This window comes from Rhea americana, unplaced genomic scaffold (genome assembly GCF_003343005.1).
Source record: "Rhea americana isolate MKP2758 unplaced genomic scaffold, rheAme1 scaffold_200, whole genome shotgun sequence".
Classification (NCBI taxonomy): domain Eukaryota; kingdom Metazoa; phylum Chordata; class Aves; order Rheiformes; family Rheidae; genus Rhea; species Rhea americana.
The window spans coordinates 1,273,918-1,294,376 of record NW_028186151.1 but is presented as its reverse complement, the minus strand read 5'-3'; the positions used below and the strand labels follow the sequence as shown (position 1 = coordinate 1,294,376).

General features: G+C 39.8%; 1 protein-coding gene across 1 annotated transcript in view; it reads left to right on the top strand.

Moving 5' to 3' along the window:
• The window catches only part of ARMC8 (armadillo repeat containing 8), a 64,452-nt gene that overhangs the window by 19,613 nt on the left and 24,380 nt on the right, over positions 1-20,459 (top strand). Inside the window, exons 4-6 of the mRNA XM_085303931.1 lie at positions 10,496-10,638; positions 10,739-10,836; positions 18,441-18,533. Of these exons, the coding sequence (XP_085160057.1) occupies positions 10,496-10,638; positions 10,739-10,836; positions 18,441-18,533 (334 nt within the window). The remainder of the gene's footprint in view (positions 1-10,495; positions 10,639-10,738; positions 10,837-18,440; positions 18,534-20,459) is intronic.

Sequence of the window (20,459 nt, the reverse complement as noted above, 5' to 3'; positions counted from 1 at the left end):
GAAAATTAGAATTGAACTGATAAATTTAAGTACAGAAAATCATAAATCTGTGATAGCATTTGACGCCTTTAAGAGATCATTCCTCCTTGCCCTCAGTTTCAACATTTAAAATAAAATTCAGGCAGGATGCTTTTGCATGGTTCACACGAGTATCTTGATCAGTTCTTTAGAAGCATGTTGTTACAAATCTGTAGGTGACCCACGACCATGAGAACGCCCTCTGCGTCTCGAGTACTTCTGTCCTGGGATGCCGAGCATGGTGAGAGCAGTCGCACAGCAGTGTAGCGAGAGAAGGTTCTGTGGCTCACCGCTTGCCTCGGAGTTGCTCAGAAAATGTCAGATAATGTTTCAAGTCAGGTAGTTTACTGTTTGAGTGGAAGATCAACAGCAAACTTAGTATGCATAGATAAGATTTGTGCTTACAGCAACTATTATTTTAGTTTCGCATCAACAAAGTGTCCGTTAGCATCCTAGACAGCTTGACCTCGCGGCTGGAACAGAGCAACCTGCTTACGTTGACCCTGATTTGAGCAGGGCGTTAAACCAGATGATCTCCAGAAGTTCCTTCCAACCTCAACTGTTCTGTTATTCTGCAATATGATTTCATGTTGAACTGCCTCTTATATTTGTTCTTTCCTTGGGGTTATCCTTGAATTCAGGTGCTCACTCTAGGAGTTGTTCTAATTGTTTTTTCTAATAACGTGATTCCTAAAGAACTGGCCATCCCTTAATTTTAGGAATGCCAATGTCTGCTTGACAGAAGCATCTGCTGCCCAGACAGGACATGTTAGCACTTGCCAGAGTATTCAGCTCTAAACCTATCGTTAGCTAATATAAGGAAACATTCTCTCCTGAGTGATGCATATAGCTTCAGTAGAAGTCTTAATTCCTTAATTCACAATTTTAGATGCTGAAATTGTAAATGAAATAGGCATTTATGCAAATATATGTTGTGTTTGGTGGTTCTTCACACAGATCTCTTTAATTATTGGCTTATTCGGATTAGGCACAGAAGTATTGAACAGTGTACTATCCCAAAATGATTTTAGATGGAGGTTCTCTACACCGTTTTTTGAGGTATGCTGTGATCCATGAACCCAATACTGCTAAATTTCGGTAAAGAAGGGAAAGCACAGCTTTATTACACAGCAAAGAGGTTTAGGAATTAACTTGCATAGTTCTGACATAACTTTTTCTTCTATACAGCTAAGGCAGTAAAACCATTGAACTACTTCAGAGAACAAACTTAGCCTTCAGTTTTCAGTATAGTCTAAGGTTGGATTGCCGGGGGATTTTAGAGTTTTGATTTAGGCAAGTAGGTTTAACAATGTTGGCAGCTAATTTTTAAAAATATTTTCTAGTTTCTAATCTTAAATTAGCCATGGGGCGGGGGGGGGGGGGGGAGTTCTTTCACTGGAAAAGTTCTGGTATTATAAAGTGGAAAGAACCAATGAATGATGGAAAATGATATAGGGAATAATTAAACTTTTTTTTTGGTGAATAGTATCAAATGCTGTTGACTACTTTTTTGTGTCTGACAGTTTATATTCTCAAATTCTTTGATAAAGAATTACAAAAAAAGAAAAAGAAAGTAAAATCCTTGTTAGTTGGGGAGTGTGTTCTTTGCCAAATGATGAAGAATGTTGCAGGATTGCCAGTTCTCATTAATATTATCCGTATTAACATGCAATACATTTGCAAAGCTGTGAAGAAATGCATCTTTGGGGGATTTCTGGATTTTTTTTTTCCTTCCCACTTTGAGCAGCCAGTTACTTTCAGGAGATGGAAGAGGGAGGAGAAATCTCAGCAGCGAAGATTTACTCCGTTTATGGAAAAGAGACACTGCGTCTCCTTCTCACCTATTTTGTTATGCAGCACCATTTGTTTAAGAACAAACAAACAAAAAAACCCCCACAAAACCCTGAACTCTTCTTGGGTGTGAGGGCGTACTGTGTGCCTGCAAGTCTCTTCTGAAGACCTAGGAAGAAAGATTACCAGTTGGAGGCCTAGAGAAAGACTAACTCCAGAAATGTTAGTGAAACAACAGATTTGAACGTGGCAATATTAATATTTTTTGAGTGATAAATTAGACCTTCCTACACCAGATAACCAGATTAATATGTCTAATAGGATCTTTGTTTCTAGCAGGAATGAACAGAGATAAGAACTCAAGCTGAGGAAGAAAAGATGAAATTTTAGAAATTTAAATACTTTTAAGCTCCTAAATTTAGCTCCTGAGCTAAATAACTTGAGCTCAAAAAAAAAAGGCTGATTTAAGTGTAATGTGCATATTTTTTTTTGGAAGAGAGACCTGGTTTGGTTAGTGATGCACAAAATATTTATGATCCTTTATCTTGTTACATCGTTTATAAAGTAATTTATGGCAAGAGCATGTCTAAAGCTAGGAAATACTAACATCTACTCAAGTACTGATCTCCAATTTGCAATCCAATGTTGATACCTCTTAAAGTTGCCTTGGTTTAGTGGGGAACCATTTGGATACCTGACGTAAAAGTGATTTGTATCAGGAAGTGTGCGCAGAGTTGGCGTTGAGGGTTTTTTGTTGGCTGCTTCCTTAGAGAAGGGCTGCTAACAGGGCTACAGGAGGAATCTCTTCCTCAGCACGCAGCGTTTGCTATCCTGCTCCCGCGTGTTGACCTGCAGCAACTTGACAAGAAGCATTTTGCTATCCTCTGTGGTTCCTTAAGCATTTTGGACTGCCTGCAATACTGCTTCATGTGAATCTGCTGCGTCTGTAGAGGTGTGTAATTAGGAGGCAAATGTCATAAGTTGCACCTTATTAATTTTTTTACGAGAGCTAGGAGACGCATAAAGCATATTTAGAGGTATGTCGCTGCATGATTGCATTTTTCCAATTTGCAGTCCTGGTTTAGCTAACAAACGGGTGTGATTTTAGCTGTCTGCTTTGCTCCACGCTGGAACTGGCTAGCAGGCCGTTACGGTGCTGGGGTCCAGAGAACGTGCCAGCCCCTTGTCGTCCCGATTCTGCCTCCAGTTTGAACATAGTCTACTGAGGTGATGGCTTGGGTTCAAATGAGCCTTTGTGCTTCCTGCATGTGTCCTGGGCTTCTCTTTCTTATTTTTTGCCTGGCATTTTTCTTCTCTGAAATTGTGGAATAGCCTTGCCCCTATTTCCTCAGCACTGAGTTGCAACTTTTTTTTTCTCCCTCATCCTTTGTGCAAAAACCCCTTGGTCAATGAAAGCGCAGGTTTCGTGTCTTGCATCTCCTTCCTCTGTTGCCTGGGGAATGGGACTTGATTGTACTAATGAAAGTGTCTTTGGAGGCTTTGACCCTGGCAGGATATCTGAGGGGGCAGCTGTGCAAGCTGAGCTGGCCTAACAGGTCCCGGCCACTGAAAGAGTTTTTCACCAGAACCAACCCTCTGTGCTTCTGCTCACGTCCTACGTCCGCTTCTCTTGCACTGCTGTTCGTGCCACTGCGCAGGAAGCTGCTTCAGCTCACTAATCGCAGGAAAACTACCCTTCACGAAAAGCAGGTATCGTTTCGTTGAGCGATGGATGAGCGTGGGCATGGGAGAGAGCAAGGCTGCCCCATGGCAGTAACGTACTGCGTAGCTGCGCTTTTCGGGGCTGGAGGCACGCTATGGGTGGCAGTCTGAGTCTCCCCTAACAAAGCTCTCAAAAAAGAGGCAAGATAGCAACTTTCAGGTGCTCTAACAGTCGGCAATCTTGCCTTGGAGCAAGGGCAGTGAGCAGGCGATCCCCCGGCGCTCCCGGCAGCCCGGCTGTGCCGAAGCTGTAAGGTGTTCGGATCAACCCGCGCCGTGTGAGCGCTGGTGGTAGTGGTAATATTAAGTGTACTAAGCATCAGTCCGGCATATTTTTTACAACGTTCATGAGCTCTGGTGTGTTACCAGGTTTTTTCCAAGACTCGAGCAGTACGTTGGCTGTATTATTACTAGGTCTGTTCGGTACGTTAATAAGGGGTTTTGTCCGATCTTCTTGGACACCCTTACAAGAGCAACTGTTGTTTCCAGTTTGCTTCCTCTGTTCTTGGTTGTGTGTTGTGCTGAAGGTTCGTGTGTTACGCGCCCCATGTGGAGGACTCGGGGTGGGAACTGTGCCCAGTGCTAGCGATTCGTGCGCGGGGGAAGGAGCTTCAGCCGTGATGCTGGTATTTGCAAAGCTGCCCTCTGCTCAGGGTGGTGAAAGGGGTGGAGAGCAGAGGCCCCAGCAGGGTTCCTACTGATGTCCTTGCTTTCTTTTCAGAGCAATTCAGGAATCAGGGCCTGCCTAAATAATTGCATTCTCCCTGTGAAACACTGAGGATTATGTGTTACTGGAACTAGGTATTCTGCTAACCCTGCTTTGATGCACGCGTGAGTCAAGGCGAATTTTCATACTCAGCAGAACTGTATTAGAGCAACTTTTGTTTAAAGGCTGTACTGCCTCCTGTCTCTGAAGCACAGCAACAAAATGTGTAAATGTGGGATGTACCTCCCATGCCACCCTTTGAGTTGTGCTCTTAATTGAAACTGTAAGTTCCAATTTAAAAAAGCCATGCAGAAGATAGCTTTATGATATTTCAAAGTATCTATTCCTAAGGAACTGCAAGAGTCGCAAGCTGTAAAGAGTATTCAGAAACATATTCTTGAGAGCATTTTTCACATGGAAGACGTGCAGATACCGGGCAAAGCAGTAAAGTGTTTAAAGCAAACCTGGAGGTGGCACTCGCTTATATAATGCCTATTAACATGATTTTTATAAAACAAAAAAAGCTTGTTTTATCACATAAAGATTGTATTGCTTTGATAAAAGCAACTGACCTAGTCCTGTAAAATATTTGAGCTTGTGCTGTGCATTAAAAATAATATTAGATTGAATTGATGTAATTTGCTCTGCAAGTTAAAAAGTTTCAAGTTTCCTTAGTATAAATTTGCCTGTACAGGGCTTCAAGAGTTGTGTGTTGAGCTCCCATTTTCTAACATTAAAATGATAAAACAATTGTAGAGAAAGGATGGAGTTATTTTTTTGATAAATGGCTTGTAGGGTGATCTTAGGAGAGAGAGAGGAGGAGAAGAAGAGAGAAGAAAAAAAGAAAGAAAAAAACAAAAGGAGCCGCAGAGTAAACTTGGCTCAGGCAAACTGCAGATTTGAAGTGCTAATGCCCTTGAACATAAGCTTTTTATCTTGAAACGAAGAGGAGAGCTCATGTTATAGCAACTGGCATTTGTTTTAGAATAACTTGGGATATTCTTGTACCTGAACGATAGTAGAGAACTGGTACCATCTTGGGATAAGAACGGGGAAGAGATTTAGCTGCCCACCTTAAGTGGCCCAAAAAGGTGAATTAGAAAAGCCATGCCTTGGCATAGAGTAGCAAGAATCATTTTTAAAATGCAAGAGATCGTTAATGAAAGGAGTGAGAATAACTTGATTCTGGTCCTCATTTATGCTCGCGTGAGTGCTGTTTGCTATGTGACGTTTTCAGAAGCTGTGTCTTTTCTTTGTAGTGTTTCGGCTTGGTAGTGGTCTTAGCACAGGCTACTAGTGTTCAAGTTTGTGAATTAACATGTCACTTCCAGAAGGGAGATGGTGACATCTCGGTTTAGGCTACATGTGCATTTTAAGGGTATAACTTAAACTGTAAATGTTTTTTGCAGGTTTACATTGGTTATCGATCAGGAATTTTATCAATTCAAATCAAGCAGCAGTTTAAATTTGGCTAATATGCTAGGTAAGAGAATAAGAGGAGGATCCTTGAAATCTGTGCTTTATTTTGTGATGCTTAAAGCTTATTTATTGTTTTAAGGGATAGAATAACAAAACTAGAATAACGTTCCTGAATCTGATTTTTTTCAGAAGTAAGATTGAGACATCAGAATATCAGACAACAGAATAATTGATGAAGAAGGCTATCAGTCTATTTTAGTCTGGAAAATAGAAGACTGAGAGAGCATCTAATTGCAGTCTCCTGTTTCCTAAAGGTGGTGGTGGTGGGGCGATAAGGAAGATGGAAGCAAGCTCTTTTCAGAGGTGTGTGGTGAAAGGACAACAGGTCACAGGCACAAGTTGCAACAAGAAGATTTCCTACTGAGCATGAGGAAGAAATTCTTCCATATGCAAGTGGTGTAGTCCTGGGTCGGGTACCCAGAGAGGCTGAGAAGTCTCCGTCCTTGGAGGTGTTCAGAGTTCAGCTGGACAAGGCCCTGAGTGACTTGACCTAACTTGGAATGTAGCTGGGCTGACAATTTCCTTACTGGTTGAGGGTTTTTTTTAGAGGTTGTTTTCACTATTAATTTCTTTGACTAAAGTCATAAAAATTGCTCGTGCTTTTGAGTCATTATGTGTAAGAATCTAAAAATATTTAACTGCATTTGTCACTTCAGACATTTTACTGAAGTTATTTTATGTACTTTTAGAATTGCTACTTAGTCTTCTCCTTGGAAAAAATCTGTGGTCAGTGATTATTTTCTGTTATGCAGTTTGAAAAGTATTACTGGTTCGGGTTTACAAGATGAATATGCAGTTCTTAGGCCTATAATAGTGTTTCAAAAGATAGCAGAAAACTTATATTTCAACATAACATTCAGACTTGTCAGTCTGACTTTGCATTCAGATGTAGTAGATGTGGCTACTGTCTAGGCAATGAAGAGGGCATGTTATAGCCGTGAAAGTGTAGTGGCTTTGATATTTTTCTGACTGGGATGTGGTGTTGGCTTCGGGATGTGCTGTGGCAATAGCTGCCAGTTTCTGGGCTCTTGGAGGAAGGAGAAGCACCTGGATATGCATTCTGCTAGTTTCTGCCAGTGCTCCATGGTGTTTTTTCACTTGGAAAGCTGTGCTTTTGTTGTATTTTTTGTTTTTAGTATTTTGTATGTTGTTCTACCTTGTTTCATCTATTCTTGTAATTTAATTCAGTGCAGAATTTGGGGCTGATGCTCCCTGGGACTTTTCACGTGTTCAGATGTGAACCTCTACAAATGCATTAATTATTCAGTATTGTGCAAGCAAAGAGTAAATATTGTGTCTTAGTAACACCTTCCTCTGTATATACATTACGTGTGATTTCATGGCATTGTTATCAGGTCTGCTTGCAATGGTCTGGAAGACAAGTGTCTTCCAAGGTCAAATAAGTAGTTGTGATAATTCCAGCAAGCAATGCATCCATCTGTTTATTGGAGATTATCCGAATTAAGATTAGCTGAATATTTATGATTAAAGCTCTTATCTATTTATGTACCTTTGTACGTATCAGTGTTTAACCTTTGAACAGGTTATAGCCAATTGTACAATTTTTAAGCTTTGCTTTCCTTATTCATTGCAGTAGCCTTACAATGCTGGCTGACTTGCAGGTAGGAGCAAAAATCTCATCTTTAGTGTTTTTATCTTATGGGGTATTTTGTGAAGGGGGTCCAAGCAATCTGTAATTGAGATGGAGCAATGATAGATCATCAAGTGGGATGAGATGACTCTTCGGCTTCTGAGCGAAGACAGAATAATCATGAGCATTTGTGGAAGCCAGGCATCTGCAAGGATAATATTAAGAAGGTACCGAAGTGACACTTCACCAGAAATAGTCTAGGTTGTAAACAGTTACTTGAAATAAAAGATCTCAAAATACAAGGTACTGTACTTCGAACAGTTACCCTGAGGTGTATTTTTGCCCTGCCTGATTATGGGGCTTGATGAAGTCCTGAAAATGTTCTGTTTTTTATTATTAACAGCTGAGTTTCACTGTCCCTCTTCTTAAGTATGTTGAGAACTTCAGAGATTTTTTGTGACTGTTTTCAAGTGGGATTGCTGGGATAGCAGCCCAGCATCCAAAAAAAATCAAGCCTAACATCTTTTCAAGGATGAACTTTAGCTTGATCCGTTTGTACTTTACTGAAGAAGCTTCTGCTTTGTGTCCCTTCTTGCTTGGTCTAGAAGGCAGAGAACAAAAGCAGCTCTCTATAGATAAGTAATGGTAATGGAAGATTATTCTGTCCCATTACACTTGAAAATGCTTTTTTTTTCCCCGATAATTTTGCTTAACACTGATTGTATTTTGCTTCCTTTGTAGTCTTTTAGAAACAGCACTAATCTTCACCTTGAACATAGTGCAGCTGACACTTCAAAGAAGACACTAGCAGAATTTATAGCTTTAGAAATATGTAATTTAATTGCCTTAAGTATATTTTTAATTCTTTTCCAGAAGCAGATCATGTAGTACAATTAGTCTTGATTTTTGCACAAGTGATGTGTGAAGTATGCTTTTGTGGAACAACTAGTAGTACAAGCCTTTTTTTTTTTTTTTTTTTTTTTTTAAATATACCCTATTCCATCAACATTAAAGGGGCCTGCAGTAAAGTAAAAGGCCGGTGGCAGGTTGGCTCCAGTGAGCTATGTGGACAGTCTGGACCAGAATACCTCAGCAGAAGTGACTGTGAGGTGGTCACTGTAAGAAATGAGATGGTTTATGTAAATTGAAGGATAATATGTATATGTGACCATGTGATATAAATGAGTCGGGAATAGATCTGTATTAGAAGTTAATTTCTAAACATCAGAGGAGTGAAGTTCTAAAATGGCCTTTCAGATGAAACAGTAGGGAGAAGAAACCTATGAGCCCCTATACCTGATACATTTGTGGAAGGAGTGGTTTAAGAGAATGGAGATTATTCTGAAAAGCTGCACTAGTCAACATGCTGATCCTTTGAAGACTAAGGAAGTTGAAAGGAGGGATGATGACCATTCCTTTTGTATTAACTTGTGTGTCACACTCTTATTTCGTGCAGGAGGACTTCACCAGTTTTGCATTTAGGAAGGAATTATTTCTTTATCTCCGTAGTATTTGTTTATCTTTTGGAACTTTTTTCCAACCATGAAGATTAGCTACATCTGAAAGGGGAGAACTTGTGCTTCTGGTGACATTGGAATGTGTCAAGGGTCTAGTTGCTATCTGTCCTGCGTTTACAGCACAACACATTCCTTTCTTTTTTATTGCAAATCTAGTAATTTTTCATTGAAATATATTGATAAGGAATATTGAGGGGTTATTTTGCCCTTCTCCCAGAGCTCAGGACGTGATAATCTTTCTGGGGTAATCTGTGTGTTTCATTTAATGAATGTCCTGCTTATAGGTATTGAAGAGGTCTTTGATCTCACAGCTCTCTTCCTCTGGCATGCTGTCGTTAAGCCTATTGGCCTTTTAGGCTTCAAGCTTACGGGATGCTAAGCATAAGCAGGAAGCATTTGGAGTGCGTTACATGTACTCTTCCGTGTTACTGCTTGGTGGGGCTCCTTGCACTTCCTCTGGAGGCTTTTGACCACTTCCATGTTTCTAAATTGTGTTAGGCTCTCCTGCACTTCATGTTGTTTTTCCACTTACCTTTGATCAAGTGAACCTTTTCAGTGGTCTGCTCGTCTGAGTAACTTCTCTCCCCTGCAGGTTTGGGATAGATACTGAATTTTGGCTATTCTTCCTAGAGAAGGTTTGAGTATATTGACTGGTTTTCAAAGAGACCTGTTTAAATTAGATGGAATAATGCAATACTAAATTGACAGTATTTCTACTTCAGCTCAATAAAATCTAGAAAAAAGTGTATGTTGCATAGATCCATGAGAATTGTTTCTCAATGTCCAAGTCATCTTACCTGTTCTGGTTTTGCTGAGACTTCTAGCTAGGGAACCCTTAGTTAAGTGGTTGTCATCTTAAGGTTATAAACTATACCAGTTTTCAAGTGATTACCTTCTGTACTGGTAGGAGTTAGGAGTTTGGTTCCTCTCTGGGCTCTCTGACCCAAGTTTAGACTGAAAAATTTTGACATCTGCTGTGATTCAGGTGCTACTGGTGTAATCTAAGGTGTTTTCGGAAAGGGTTTCAAGGTATCTCGATATTGGATAAAGAATCAATTTTGAGACCTAAGACATGCATTTGTCAAGACTTTTCCTCTTTTAGGCTTGAAATTATCCTGTTTAGTTACGAGTCAGGTACCTTCCTGCACATAAAACTTATCTGGACCTGTTTTGTGTTAGTGTACAGTTATTTCTCAGTGTTCAAAACTTAGATCATCCTCAGCCCTACGTTTGTGCTTGGTGATGGAATTATTTTGCAATTTTGATGCAGAAGTCGTCACTGCCAAGGATAACAGCAATCACAAAGTGGTAATCATGTCCTTAGGTGCTAGGGGAGATGCATGAGGTTCCCTTTCCCTTTGACATCAAACTGCAGGCTCATTTCCTTTAATTTAAATTTGGGATCTTCCTGGTATCCTGAAAGGCATCTTCCCTGATATCAGCAATGTTATATTACATTTCCACAAAAAGAAATGCATTTTTTTTACCGTGATGGTAAGTAAAACCAGTGTAGTCATGTTCTTATGGAAAATATGTTCATCCTGCTCTCTTGTTTGGGCTCTGTCCTGTTAAGGACTTCATTCTCTTTACATAGCAGGGTTAAGGTTACTTTATTTTGCTTACAGGTTTTCCTCCATTTGAATTTTCTTCTAAAAATAATTCTGTTTCCAGGTTGCTATATTTACTTCAGCAAGAAACCTCCAGCACAGAACTGAGAACAGAGTGCGCAGTGGTCCTTGGAAGCCTGGCAATGGGTACAGAGAACAATGTCAAATCCCTGCTAGACTGCCATATCATCCCTGCCTTGTTGCAAGGTACTTCTCACTTATTGCAGTTGATTTTAGTAAATTTTCTAAAATAAGCAAATAAGCAAAGATAACAAAACTGAATAGTATTTTTTGTATAAATTCATAGGGTTACTTTCGCCAGATTTGAAGTTTATCGAAGCTTGCCTCAGATGTCTCCGTACCATCTTCATCAGTCCTGTAACTCCAGAGGATCTGCTATACACAGTAAGTTGTAAGCAGATCATTCTGTCCTTTCATTTGTACTGCTGTTCAGGTAGTAGAACCTATAGATTGGGTGGGAGTGAAAGGCCTGCTGTCAGTTAGCAGTGGTAAGGAGGGCTTGCTTGACCAACAGTGTGAGCGTTTCTCACCTGAGTTTAAGGCATCTGGGTCCTATAATGTTTATAGTGTTTTTTGAGATGAGGTGGTCCTAGTTACAATGTAGCACGTGGAAAGTGCACAGGAATAGTCTGCTTAAGATACTGGATTCTTTGTTTCATCCTTTACTTTGCCTTACTTTGTTACACTGAACAGAACTTTGCCATGCCCTCTGCTTATCCAGGCAAATGTCATAGCCCTTAGTTAACCATAGCTAGAACCTCATCTGGTGTAGGAGAGTGCCCTTCATTAATTTCAACTGTATAATACCCATTTTCCTGTCTCCCACTCCAATTAGACACCTGCAAGTTAAATATTTTGTGACTGTGTCATTGTTTTGCGAATGTTTCCTTTTTGCTTCTCTTGTGGGAATATTGAAACCTGTGCTTTGAAAAGTGATGAATACAGGTCCTTTGAAAAGAAAGAATATATTTTTCTTTATATCCCTTGGGAGGTACCAGTCATAAGCTTTACTGCTGTAATATGGTTCCTAAGGCAGCAGTTGAAGAATCGTGTTTGCAATCAATGAAATAGTGTTCATTAGGCCCATAATTATGGCAGACTCTCCACTCTTCCAGCATTGAGAGTAGTAGGAAGAACTTAAGAGTTCTTGTTTAGCCTCTTTGCTTCTAGTCACAACAGCTCCAGGGAGACTCTCCAGCATTTTCAGATGCTTCTTGAATGAATGAAAGAGCTTACTCAGTGCCCTATCTTGTTCTGTTTGAAAGGTGAGAGCATAAGATTGTCAATGGCTTTTCATTTTTGTCTAGCAGTTCTGGAGAAGACTTCTGAAAAGCTGGCTCCTAAGTTGTATGTTAGAGAGAAACTTTTCTGCTAGATTTTTTTTGCAGTCTGACCTTCATATAGAGGATGCTGTGTCTCAAACTTTGGCCAGGGCTGTTTCCAGAAGATGATGTTATGACTTATCTCAGTGTCTCCAAGGACATTACAGTAGCTGTGGAGGGTCTGGGATTTCAGAGAAACTCTTTAAGTTCTAGGATACACAAGGGCTTTAAAGAGAGCTATGTAAAGGACCTTGAGAATATTCCTTTCTGTTTGTATCAGGTTTGGAGGAGAATAAACAAATAAGTTTTTGCTGAAAGGGAGCAGGCTTTAGCACCAAGAGCGGTTTAGTGGCAATTCTGCAACAGGAGATGGCATGGAGTCCCAGGCTGGTAGATCTGTTGAGACACAGGCACGTGTGCAGACATAGGTATATGTCTGTCTATTATGTATCTATGTGTTGAGAGGAAGTACTTAGTGACAGAAAGTTGGCTTGACCAAATCAATCTTCAGTTTCAAAGCCAGTATCTTGACACCCACCATTGGTGCATGAAGCACCAAGATCTGCCTCTAAGCAAATGTCAGTTGGTGCAGTTGCTGCTTGCTTCCATCTACTGTTGAATATACTTGAGTGATTGGCAAAAACAGAAAGCTGCTTCCTAGCAACTCGAGTTCTTTGAAAAATACAGCTGATGTGCACATGAAATTAGTTCCAGCTTTCTTCCAGTTTTCCTCAGTGTCCTATCTAGAATATTTGCCTGTGGGAATTTGACAGATAGCAGAAAGAGCAGAAAGCTGGCACAGTGGTGGTAGAAACCTTCTTGGATATCCAGGCGTCCTCTGTAGATGAGCTGGGTCTTACCATTTTACCTTGGGAAGTTCTTCTAGCTTACACCACAGATCGTATGTATATGCATGGTAGGAATGTTTGTACTGAATGTGTCTTTGAGCTGTATAACTAATTGCTGATTTCTTTATATAGCTGTTGGGTAGTTAGTGATGACTTCTAGTCTCCTTAAGATCCTGTTTGTTTTTTTGTCTAGTATTACAGAGGTAATGGGAATAAAAGTTGTCAGGAGGAAGATACTAAATTTAGTTGCAGACTTGATTTTAAAAAATTTTGTAAAAGTGTTCTTGGCAGTGTTCTGCACAGCTCAGCTCACAGCTCAGTGTAGCGAGGTGTGTTTTGGCTTGCTGAGTAGATTCAGGTGCCACAGTAAATCTAGTCTGACTCATGACCTGTTGCTTCAGCTCTTGTTCTTCTGTTTAAAGCAAGAGAATGGATTTAGTGACAGAAACTCTCTCCAGCCTTTGAAAGCATTTCCTTGCTGTTTCCTTACAATGTTCTCAGTTGTGATCCCGTTTTCCTTCTTCAGTGAGACCCATGTATGAATCTATTCAGAAACTGTTGGCAGTGGCCACTTTTTGTGGAAAGTGTTGCTTTTTCCAGCTTCCACAGGCTAGTGAAAGGTATTTCCCCCTTACTACTCAGGTTTGAGATGGCAACTAGTTGCTTTAGAGAGACCTCTGTCACCTGGTGATTGACTAGGCTTGATGAAGGGGAGGAGGACCAAATTGGAGGACAAGGTTAGCGGGATGGAGCAGGGTATGTTATAGAGATTAGTAACTGCAGTTATGTAACGCTGAATAAAACTGCATTGTGGAATAGGCATATTTCACCATGGCTCACTGGTATGCGCTTCCTAAGGGGGGAATCCAGGTTGTTTTCTGACACCTTGGGCCCTCTTCCATTCCTTGTAACTGTTAGTGATGGCTGAGCCCTTACAGCTAACCTTAAACATTCTCTAATCCCAGCTGTCCCTTAGAAATGAGAACTGTAAAATGACAAATCCCATTTTATTAGAAAGTTTTGGGTGGACATGCAGTGAGCAGTGATGCTTTCTTTACTTTAGTGAGGTTTCTATAAAATATTTGGGAACTACTGTAGGTTGCACAGGACTTCTATTTTACTAAAATTTATTCCTGATGATTGCTTTAAAAAGGTTGTTGCTTTTTAGTAGCAAGAAATAAAAGTTCCTCTAGAATTATTTTTCTAGTTTCATCTTCTCCCAACAAGTCAGTGTGTAATTAATTTATTTGAGAAATGGGTTGCAGCACTGGAACATTTGGATGAACAAATTAGAAAAAAAAAAAAGTAATTGCAGCTAGGTCTGAAATGTAAAGAGCAATTTGAGACTTGAAGAGGACTGGTTAGAAATAAAACAAGAACAGAGGAGAGAAAAAAAATTGTTTTTAAGGAATACCCAGAAAAATAGAAAGATTGAGTGACTGTATAGTACCAGAAAGCTGTGATCTATGTAGCTGTAAATGTAATGCAGTCTCTTGGGAATGGAAAAGAAACAGATTGTATGCACAGTGACCATTAACTTGTTAAAATTGGGAGAAATATTGCAAATGCCTTGAAGGAATAACACTCACAGAGGAAGTCTTTGATCTTGGGTGGGAATTGATGTTGTTAGTTAGAGAGCTGATATCTTTATATCTATTCCAGCTTGGAAAAATGAATATAATCCCCTGTTAAAAAGATGTCTTAAGAATAGATCTTGCAGACTTCATTTGAGTGTTAAAAAGGAATAGGAGGAAAATAGATAAGTGCTGGGATCTAAGTGCATTCTTAATTTAACAGATCTCATTTTCTTGGACTGTCACTGTCACTTTGAGAGTAGTGCTGCAAAGAGTTGCTGTTAGAAACAGGCGGATTACAAAGGGGTAATGTAGATGGATGCAGCTCCCTTTCTTAATTCTTTCCTTCTGAAGTCTGTTTGGATGAGTGGTAACTTTGTTATAGTATGTGTAACATGGTGTAGATATTTGTCATAAATTTGTCTTGAACATGTCTTGTTACTAAATAGACATCACTTTAATGGATTTGTGGTTCTTTAGTTGTTTTAACTGCAAGTTATGGGTTTAAACTTCATAATGTGGCTTATTAGGGTTGCTAGAAAGATCTCTACGTTACTTACATGTATGTGTGTGTATATATACACAAAGATAAACAAAAATACATGCATATAAAGTGTGAAATGATATAGACCTACACTGACGTATGCAGTTAGTATTAGCATTTAATTAGGGTCCGTAATACCCGCAGATAATCATATTCTTTCTAGATTCTAGTGAGCACACAAAAATTACTATAGAAGCCACAGATGCATTTTGGCAGGATCGAGGGTGATCATGATGGTACAAATGCCTTGTCAGTGCTTCGTATCGGAACAGCAGTGTCTCAGAAATGCTGATTAAAATGTTTCTCTTCATCTACTATGATGAAAAATCACTTCTATCCAAGAACCTGTCACTGGGCCATGGTGCTGTAGGGGACAGCATCATTATGTGTTTCATACTATATCCATTTCTTTTACACTATAGTAGAGCTTCTGGTTAGGGGCTTAATTTCTGACTCCTTGCATTCCTACCAAAACTTCCCACCCTACCAAACTATAGGGGAAAATGCTCATGTTGTCTATATTGCCAAAGTTCAGCTAAAGCAGAACTACCGAATTGCTAGGTCGCAGTCTAGGATACGAAATGAAAGCTTATGGTAATGCCTTTGCTAATGTTAGATGCAAGTCGAGGGATGATGCTACACGTTCAGCTTCATGAGCTAAGAGTTTAGCTGGGTAATTCTCTCATTGAAAGAGGAGAAGCATTTTTGAAGCCACAAAGCAATATATTTTTATTATATACAGCATGCAGAGTAAAGAACCTGAAAGGATGCTCAGATCTGTAAGTTCTTGCATAAAATTTCCTGGTTAGCAGAAAGAAAACCAAGTTTAAGGTAACGGCAAAATATGGTTAGAAAGCAGTATATGAGAGTGGGTACTTCTGAGTTAGAACCCCAGATGTCTAGGGGGAGGGACAAATGAAAAAACCAGAAAACTCAAATCTAGCTTTTCTGCTTGCAGACTTGTAGTCCCCAAAAGTTTGTATTATTCCCCCTGTCTAGGGATTCCTGTACAGGTGCAGTATCCTTTCTGTTTCAGTCTTTACTATCTCTTCTGGTATGTTGGGTGCCAGGCTTGATACTGGCTTGTGCATCGTCTGTGCTTATTGCAGAAGGGAAATAAAACTCAGATTATTCAGGGGGTTTATGAGTTCTGATTGGGGATGGAGCCAGTTTATCTCACAAGGTAAGCATCAGTCTCATATATATGTATATAATGTACCCCCAAATTAAAAGGAAATGCAAACAGATTGTGTAACTTGTGGCATTTCATTGCAAATAGAATTGCAAAATGGGTAACACCTGATTGCTTTATGGGAGCTGGATGTTAATATTTGATAATTCTGTAAGTTAAGTTTTGAGAATGGTTAGCACTTATTTGGAAGACTGGTATCTGTGTTTCTCTCTGAGAATTTTACAAAAATAGAGTACTCTTACTCCCCACCTCTGTCTGTTAAGATGACAGATACAGATATTTTCCTTTCAGCTTCTTCCCCCTCCTTCAGCTGCAAATTCCTTTACCTCCATCTCTGGCAGGAGCAATGTCTCTATCGATGTAATTCAACTTTTTAGCTTCTAGACTAATATTCACATCCTTTTAGCTGCAGTTTTAAAAACAAACCAGATTATCTGGCCAGTGATCTTCCCGCAGGAGGCTTCAGGTTTTGCATCTTTTGTTTGGAAACTTTGCTTGGTTTAAGCTGTACTGCCTCCTCCCGAAGCGCTTGCCCCACACCATCCTCCCCAGCCCTCCAAACCTTCTTGGCTGTTTTCTCCAAGATGTCCTTTATCACTGAAAAGCCCCGTAGCACACAGTATACGTATGCTGTGTTGAGCACTACTGTGGCTTGTTTTGCCTTAACTTAAGGTGGGAAACACTTAGAAGTTTTGGCGAGCTGTTACAAGATTTTTAGGGTTGTGACAAATGTTTCTCCTGAGCAACGTTGGCCTGTTAACTGCTTCTGTTTGGCTTCTCGTGGGATTTAATACCCAGCGCTGCAAGCTTTCCCTCTGTCATAGAGAATGCAGTGACCCTTCATTATCATTATGGCCATGAGCACTACTACAATGTACTTGAGGATTTAATGTCTAATATTGCTCTACAACCAAACCAATCCATTGTAGGCTGTTGGATTTCTGGGCTTGCAAACAAATTGATGGACTTGTACGTACGCCACGTGTAAAGGCACAAATCTGAGCTCCTGCAGACCAGACACTAAGGGAACTGCTTAAGATACAGTCTCTGAGCCCTGCTTTCCCCGTGCACATTGGCATGCAGTGTGTGTGTGTACCATATGGCCAGTGTAGCTGGAAAAAATTCCCATTTCTAGTAACTTTCTCTCTATAAGCTTCTGAAATGGCAATTGAATATGTTCCATGTTGATCCTTTCCAGCTATTGAAAAATGAACAGTAGAAACAGACGTTGCTTTTAATTCTCAGTGTGATTCTTGGCTCTGTGGCTCTTCTGTTTTCTGTCGAGAAGGACAAGCCTGGCTTGCTGGCACCAAAGTCTTCTAAAGTACATCTGCTGTGTGCCAAACATAGATATTCGTAAAGATTAACAATTTTGCTTAATCTGAAGTATTATATGTAGTGATGCAAATAGACCAGGAAGGATTTATACATATGTTTATTTTGTTTGGATAAAAAGTGTGATGTTTTAATTGGGGAAATACAATTTTTCATTACAAGCTGCATACCACTGAAGCTGTAGTCAATACGACCATCTCTCTGGCTACTGTTGCTTTCACTACCCTTGAAGGTAGCCACCTCCCCACAGAAGAGGGTTGCGATTCATCAGTCCACTCGCCTGCAGGTTGAACAGTTTAGTTTACTTCTGTAGGGTTGGTATAGCATAAGCTTTTTGGAAAGGAAAAATCATTTAGTCTTTGATCTTCTCTGTTCAGCACCATGCAATTTGGTCGTCTGCCTTTCCAGACTCCATAAAGTTGCCAGTGTTCGTTCCTTGCGCTGCCCTTGCCCCTGCTAGAATGTACTGTTGAAAGTAACTGAAAGCTTTAAAATATTGTCATTTTCTAACTTCTCAAAGTGCTCAAGTAGTAACTGGAAATGTTTTAGTGAGAAATGTGGTGTCATGACTTTCTCCTGCTCTTGCGTATTTTCAATTCTCCATGGTTCGTGTCGCGCACTGCAATAGTATGTATTTGACTTAAAGACAAGGAAGACTCTTGCCCTTCACTTGACAGCTAGAAAGTTAGTGCCAGGCGGTTCAAGGCAGACTGTGCACTGTGCCATCTGGCACCTTGCGCCTCTCCCTGGTCTCTTCCACTCTGAGATGAATGAACAGGTAAGTAAATCCCAATTCAAGTAAGAAAATACTAAGAGAATTCCTTGAGTAATTGCTTTCAATGACCACTTTTGCAGTTAGTGTAGGTGTTTCTTTGTATTTTTGTTTTCTAACAAAGCAAGTAAAAACTGGAAGTTCTGTACTTGCATTGTTTTAATATTCATGAAAGTTGGTCTCCGAACTGTCACTTTTTTCCTGAAGTCCGTCCTGCACTACTTTTTGTCTGATGTCCGTGCAAGTCTCAGTGGAAGAGAAAATTCCATGTTTTGTTCTGAAACACTTTTTCTACTGAGAATATAGAACACGGACTTAGGAGTACTCTTAAATAACAAACTGTTAACAAATTCTGCTGAAATATAGTGTTAATACTGTTTTCTTTTCTGACTTGTTTCCAGGATGCTACAGTTATCTCCCACCTCATGGCACTGCTCAGTAGGTCTCGATATACACAAGAATACATTTGTCAGATCTTCTCACATTGCTGCAAAGTAAGAAAGAGAATGCATGTTCTCTATGAGACTTCTTGTGTTTCCAGCATATAAGAAACTGTATAAGATGATGTTGCCTTTTGTAGCTGGAACATTAAGACAGTGATTGAATTGTTATTGTCCTGGATTTGCTGACAGCTTTATTGGGGATAAAAGAGAATTCTCTACAGTAAAGCAAAATGTGCAGATGACTAGTTTTGTATAGAATATGCGTCTTGAGCTGCTAAACCAAGTCAACAATCTAGGCAAAGATCAATCCTCACTATTATCAGTATAATTTTAGAAAGACTTAATTTTTTTTCTTTGGAAGTCTCAGAATGGTTTGAGCGTGCCTTGGCATGTTTTTTGTATCTGCTTTCAAGCCAATTGTTATAAATCCAGAGGATGTTTTCTGAGAGGTATTGTACGCTGAGAGGGAGAAAAATGCACTTCTCAGTCCAACTCTATCAGCTACAGGTTTGTCCAGGTACATGTTAATTCCTTCTATATAGCACAAATCTCCTGATATGGGGGGAAATTTTTTCTAATTAAAAAACAGCAACCCTCATGCAAATTCATGCCAACAACATTGTCATAAAAGAATGTAAAGCTAATGATATTTAAATTAAAACACTGTTTACTTCTCTAGGACCCCTTTTTAAGTTGAAAATAAACCTGCTAAGACAGTGAAGCAGTGTCTCATTATCTGTTGTAACTGATAGGTAGTGGGAAAACAGTCAAGTGAGGTGTTTGGGCTGGTGGTTCCCTTGTGTTCCTTTTCTCTGAGACGCAAGTGAATCATACTTGTCTTCCAACAAACGCAGGGATCTCATGGCAGGCATAAAATAAGCCTCTATCCCTTGATGAGAACCATTTGTTCATGTTTGTATGGCCCTTGATAGTCCCCATAATGGACTGGGTGGCTTGAACAGTTGAAGAATTGAGCCATATTGGCGTACAAAAAAATGACGTGGGACTGAGGCTGCAGAGGTTTTGAAGTCTGTCTGTACGACTGGAGGTAGCTCAGCGGCAGTGTAAACCAGGTCGGCCGTACGAGAACTGCTGGATTGTTTCAGGTAACTCAACCAACCTGAAAAGAGCTGATGGCATCTTTTTCCTTGTAGCTACATAAACTCCTGCTGACTTGTGTATGAAATACGTAGGTGATAGAACAGAAGCCTGCTCGCTTATTGAGAGCAAAATAAGGAAGGTCTTACGAACTTGTGATGCTATCTTAAGTGCCTCCATCACCAAAGAAAGTTTACAGTGAAAGTTTTGAGAAATGCAAACTTTTGGGGAGAAAAACATTGGTAGTGTGAACAGATAGAAGCACAAATGCACAGGAAAGGGAAACTGCATGGGTATGAATAATACAAAATAGTCATATTTATAGAATAAGTATTAGCAGCAAAGCAAAGGAAAATATTTGAGGTTGAGTAAATATCAGAAATTCAAAATTGATCAGGAACTCATTTCTGTCTTTTCCAGGCAAATGCAGCTGTTGAGAAGTCCCCAAATGTCCCCTCCTTTATTTTACTTAATTTCAAATCTGGTAACCGAGACAAAAGATCAATTGCTGTTCCTTCAGACAAAACAAAATACCTCTAACAGTGAAGCAGAATGTGCAAGGGATTTTCTGATTTACATGGACAGGCAAACTATATTTTTATCATACTGAAACTTTCAGGAGTATTTGTATTCACAGCACTTTTAATGAAGACTGGGTCTTCAAAAGACTGATTGAGAGAACCTTTCTAACTCTTTCCTTAAGCAACAGATTATTTATAAGTTTTCATTTTTAAGTGAGCCTTTGCATATAGGAAGTTTCAAAGCCTTTATTTTCTTTTCCCTCATCTTAATAGGTTTTTCATTAAACTAATGGTGATGTGCCATAGCTTCTGCTCTCCTTGTTCCTACAGATTGCTCTCTACCTGGTTCTTGTGCATG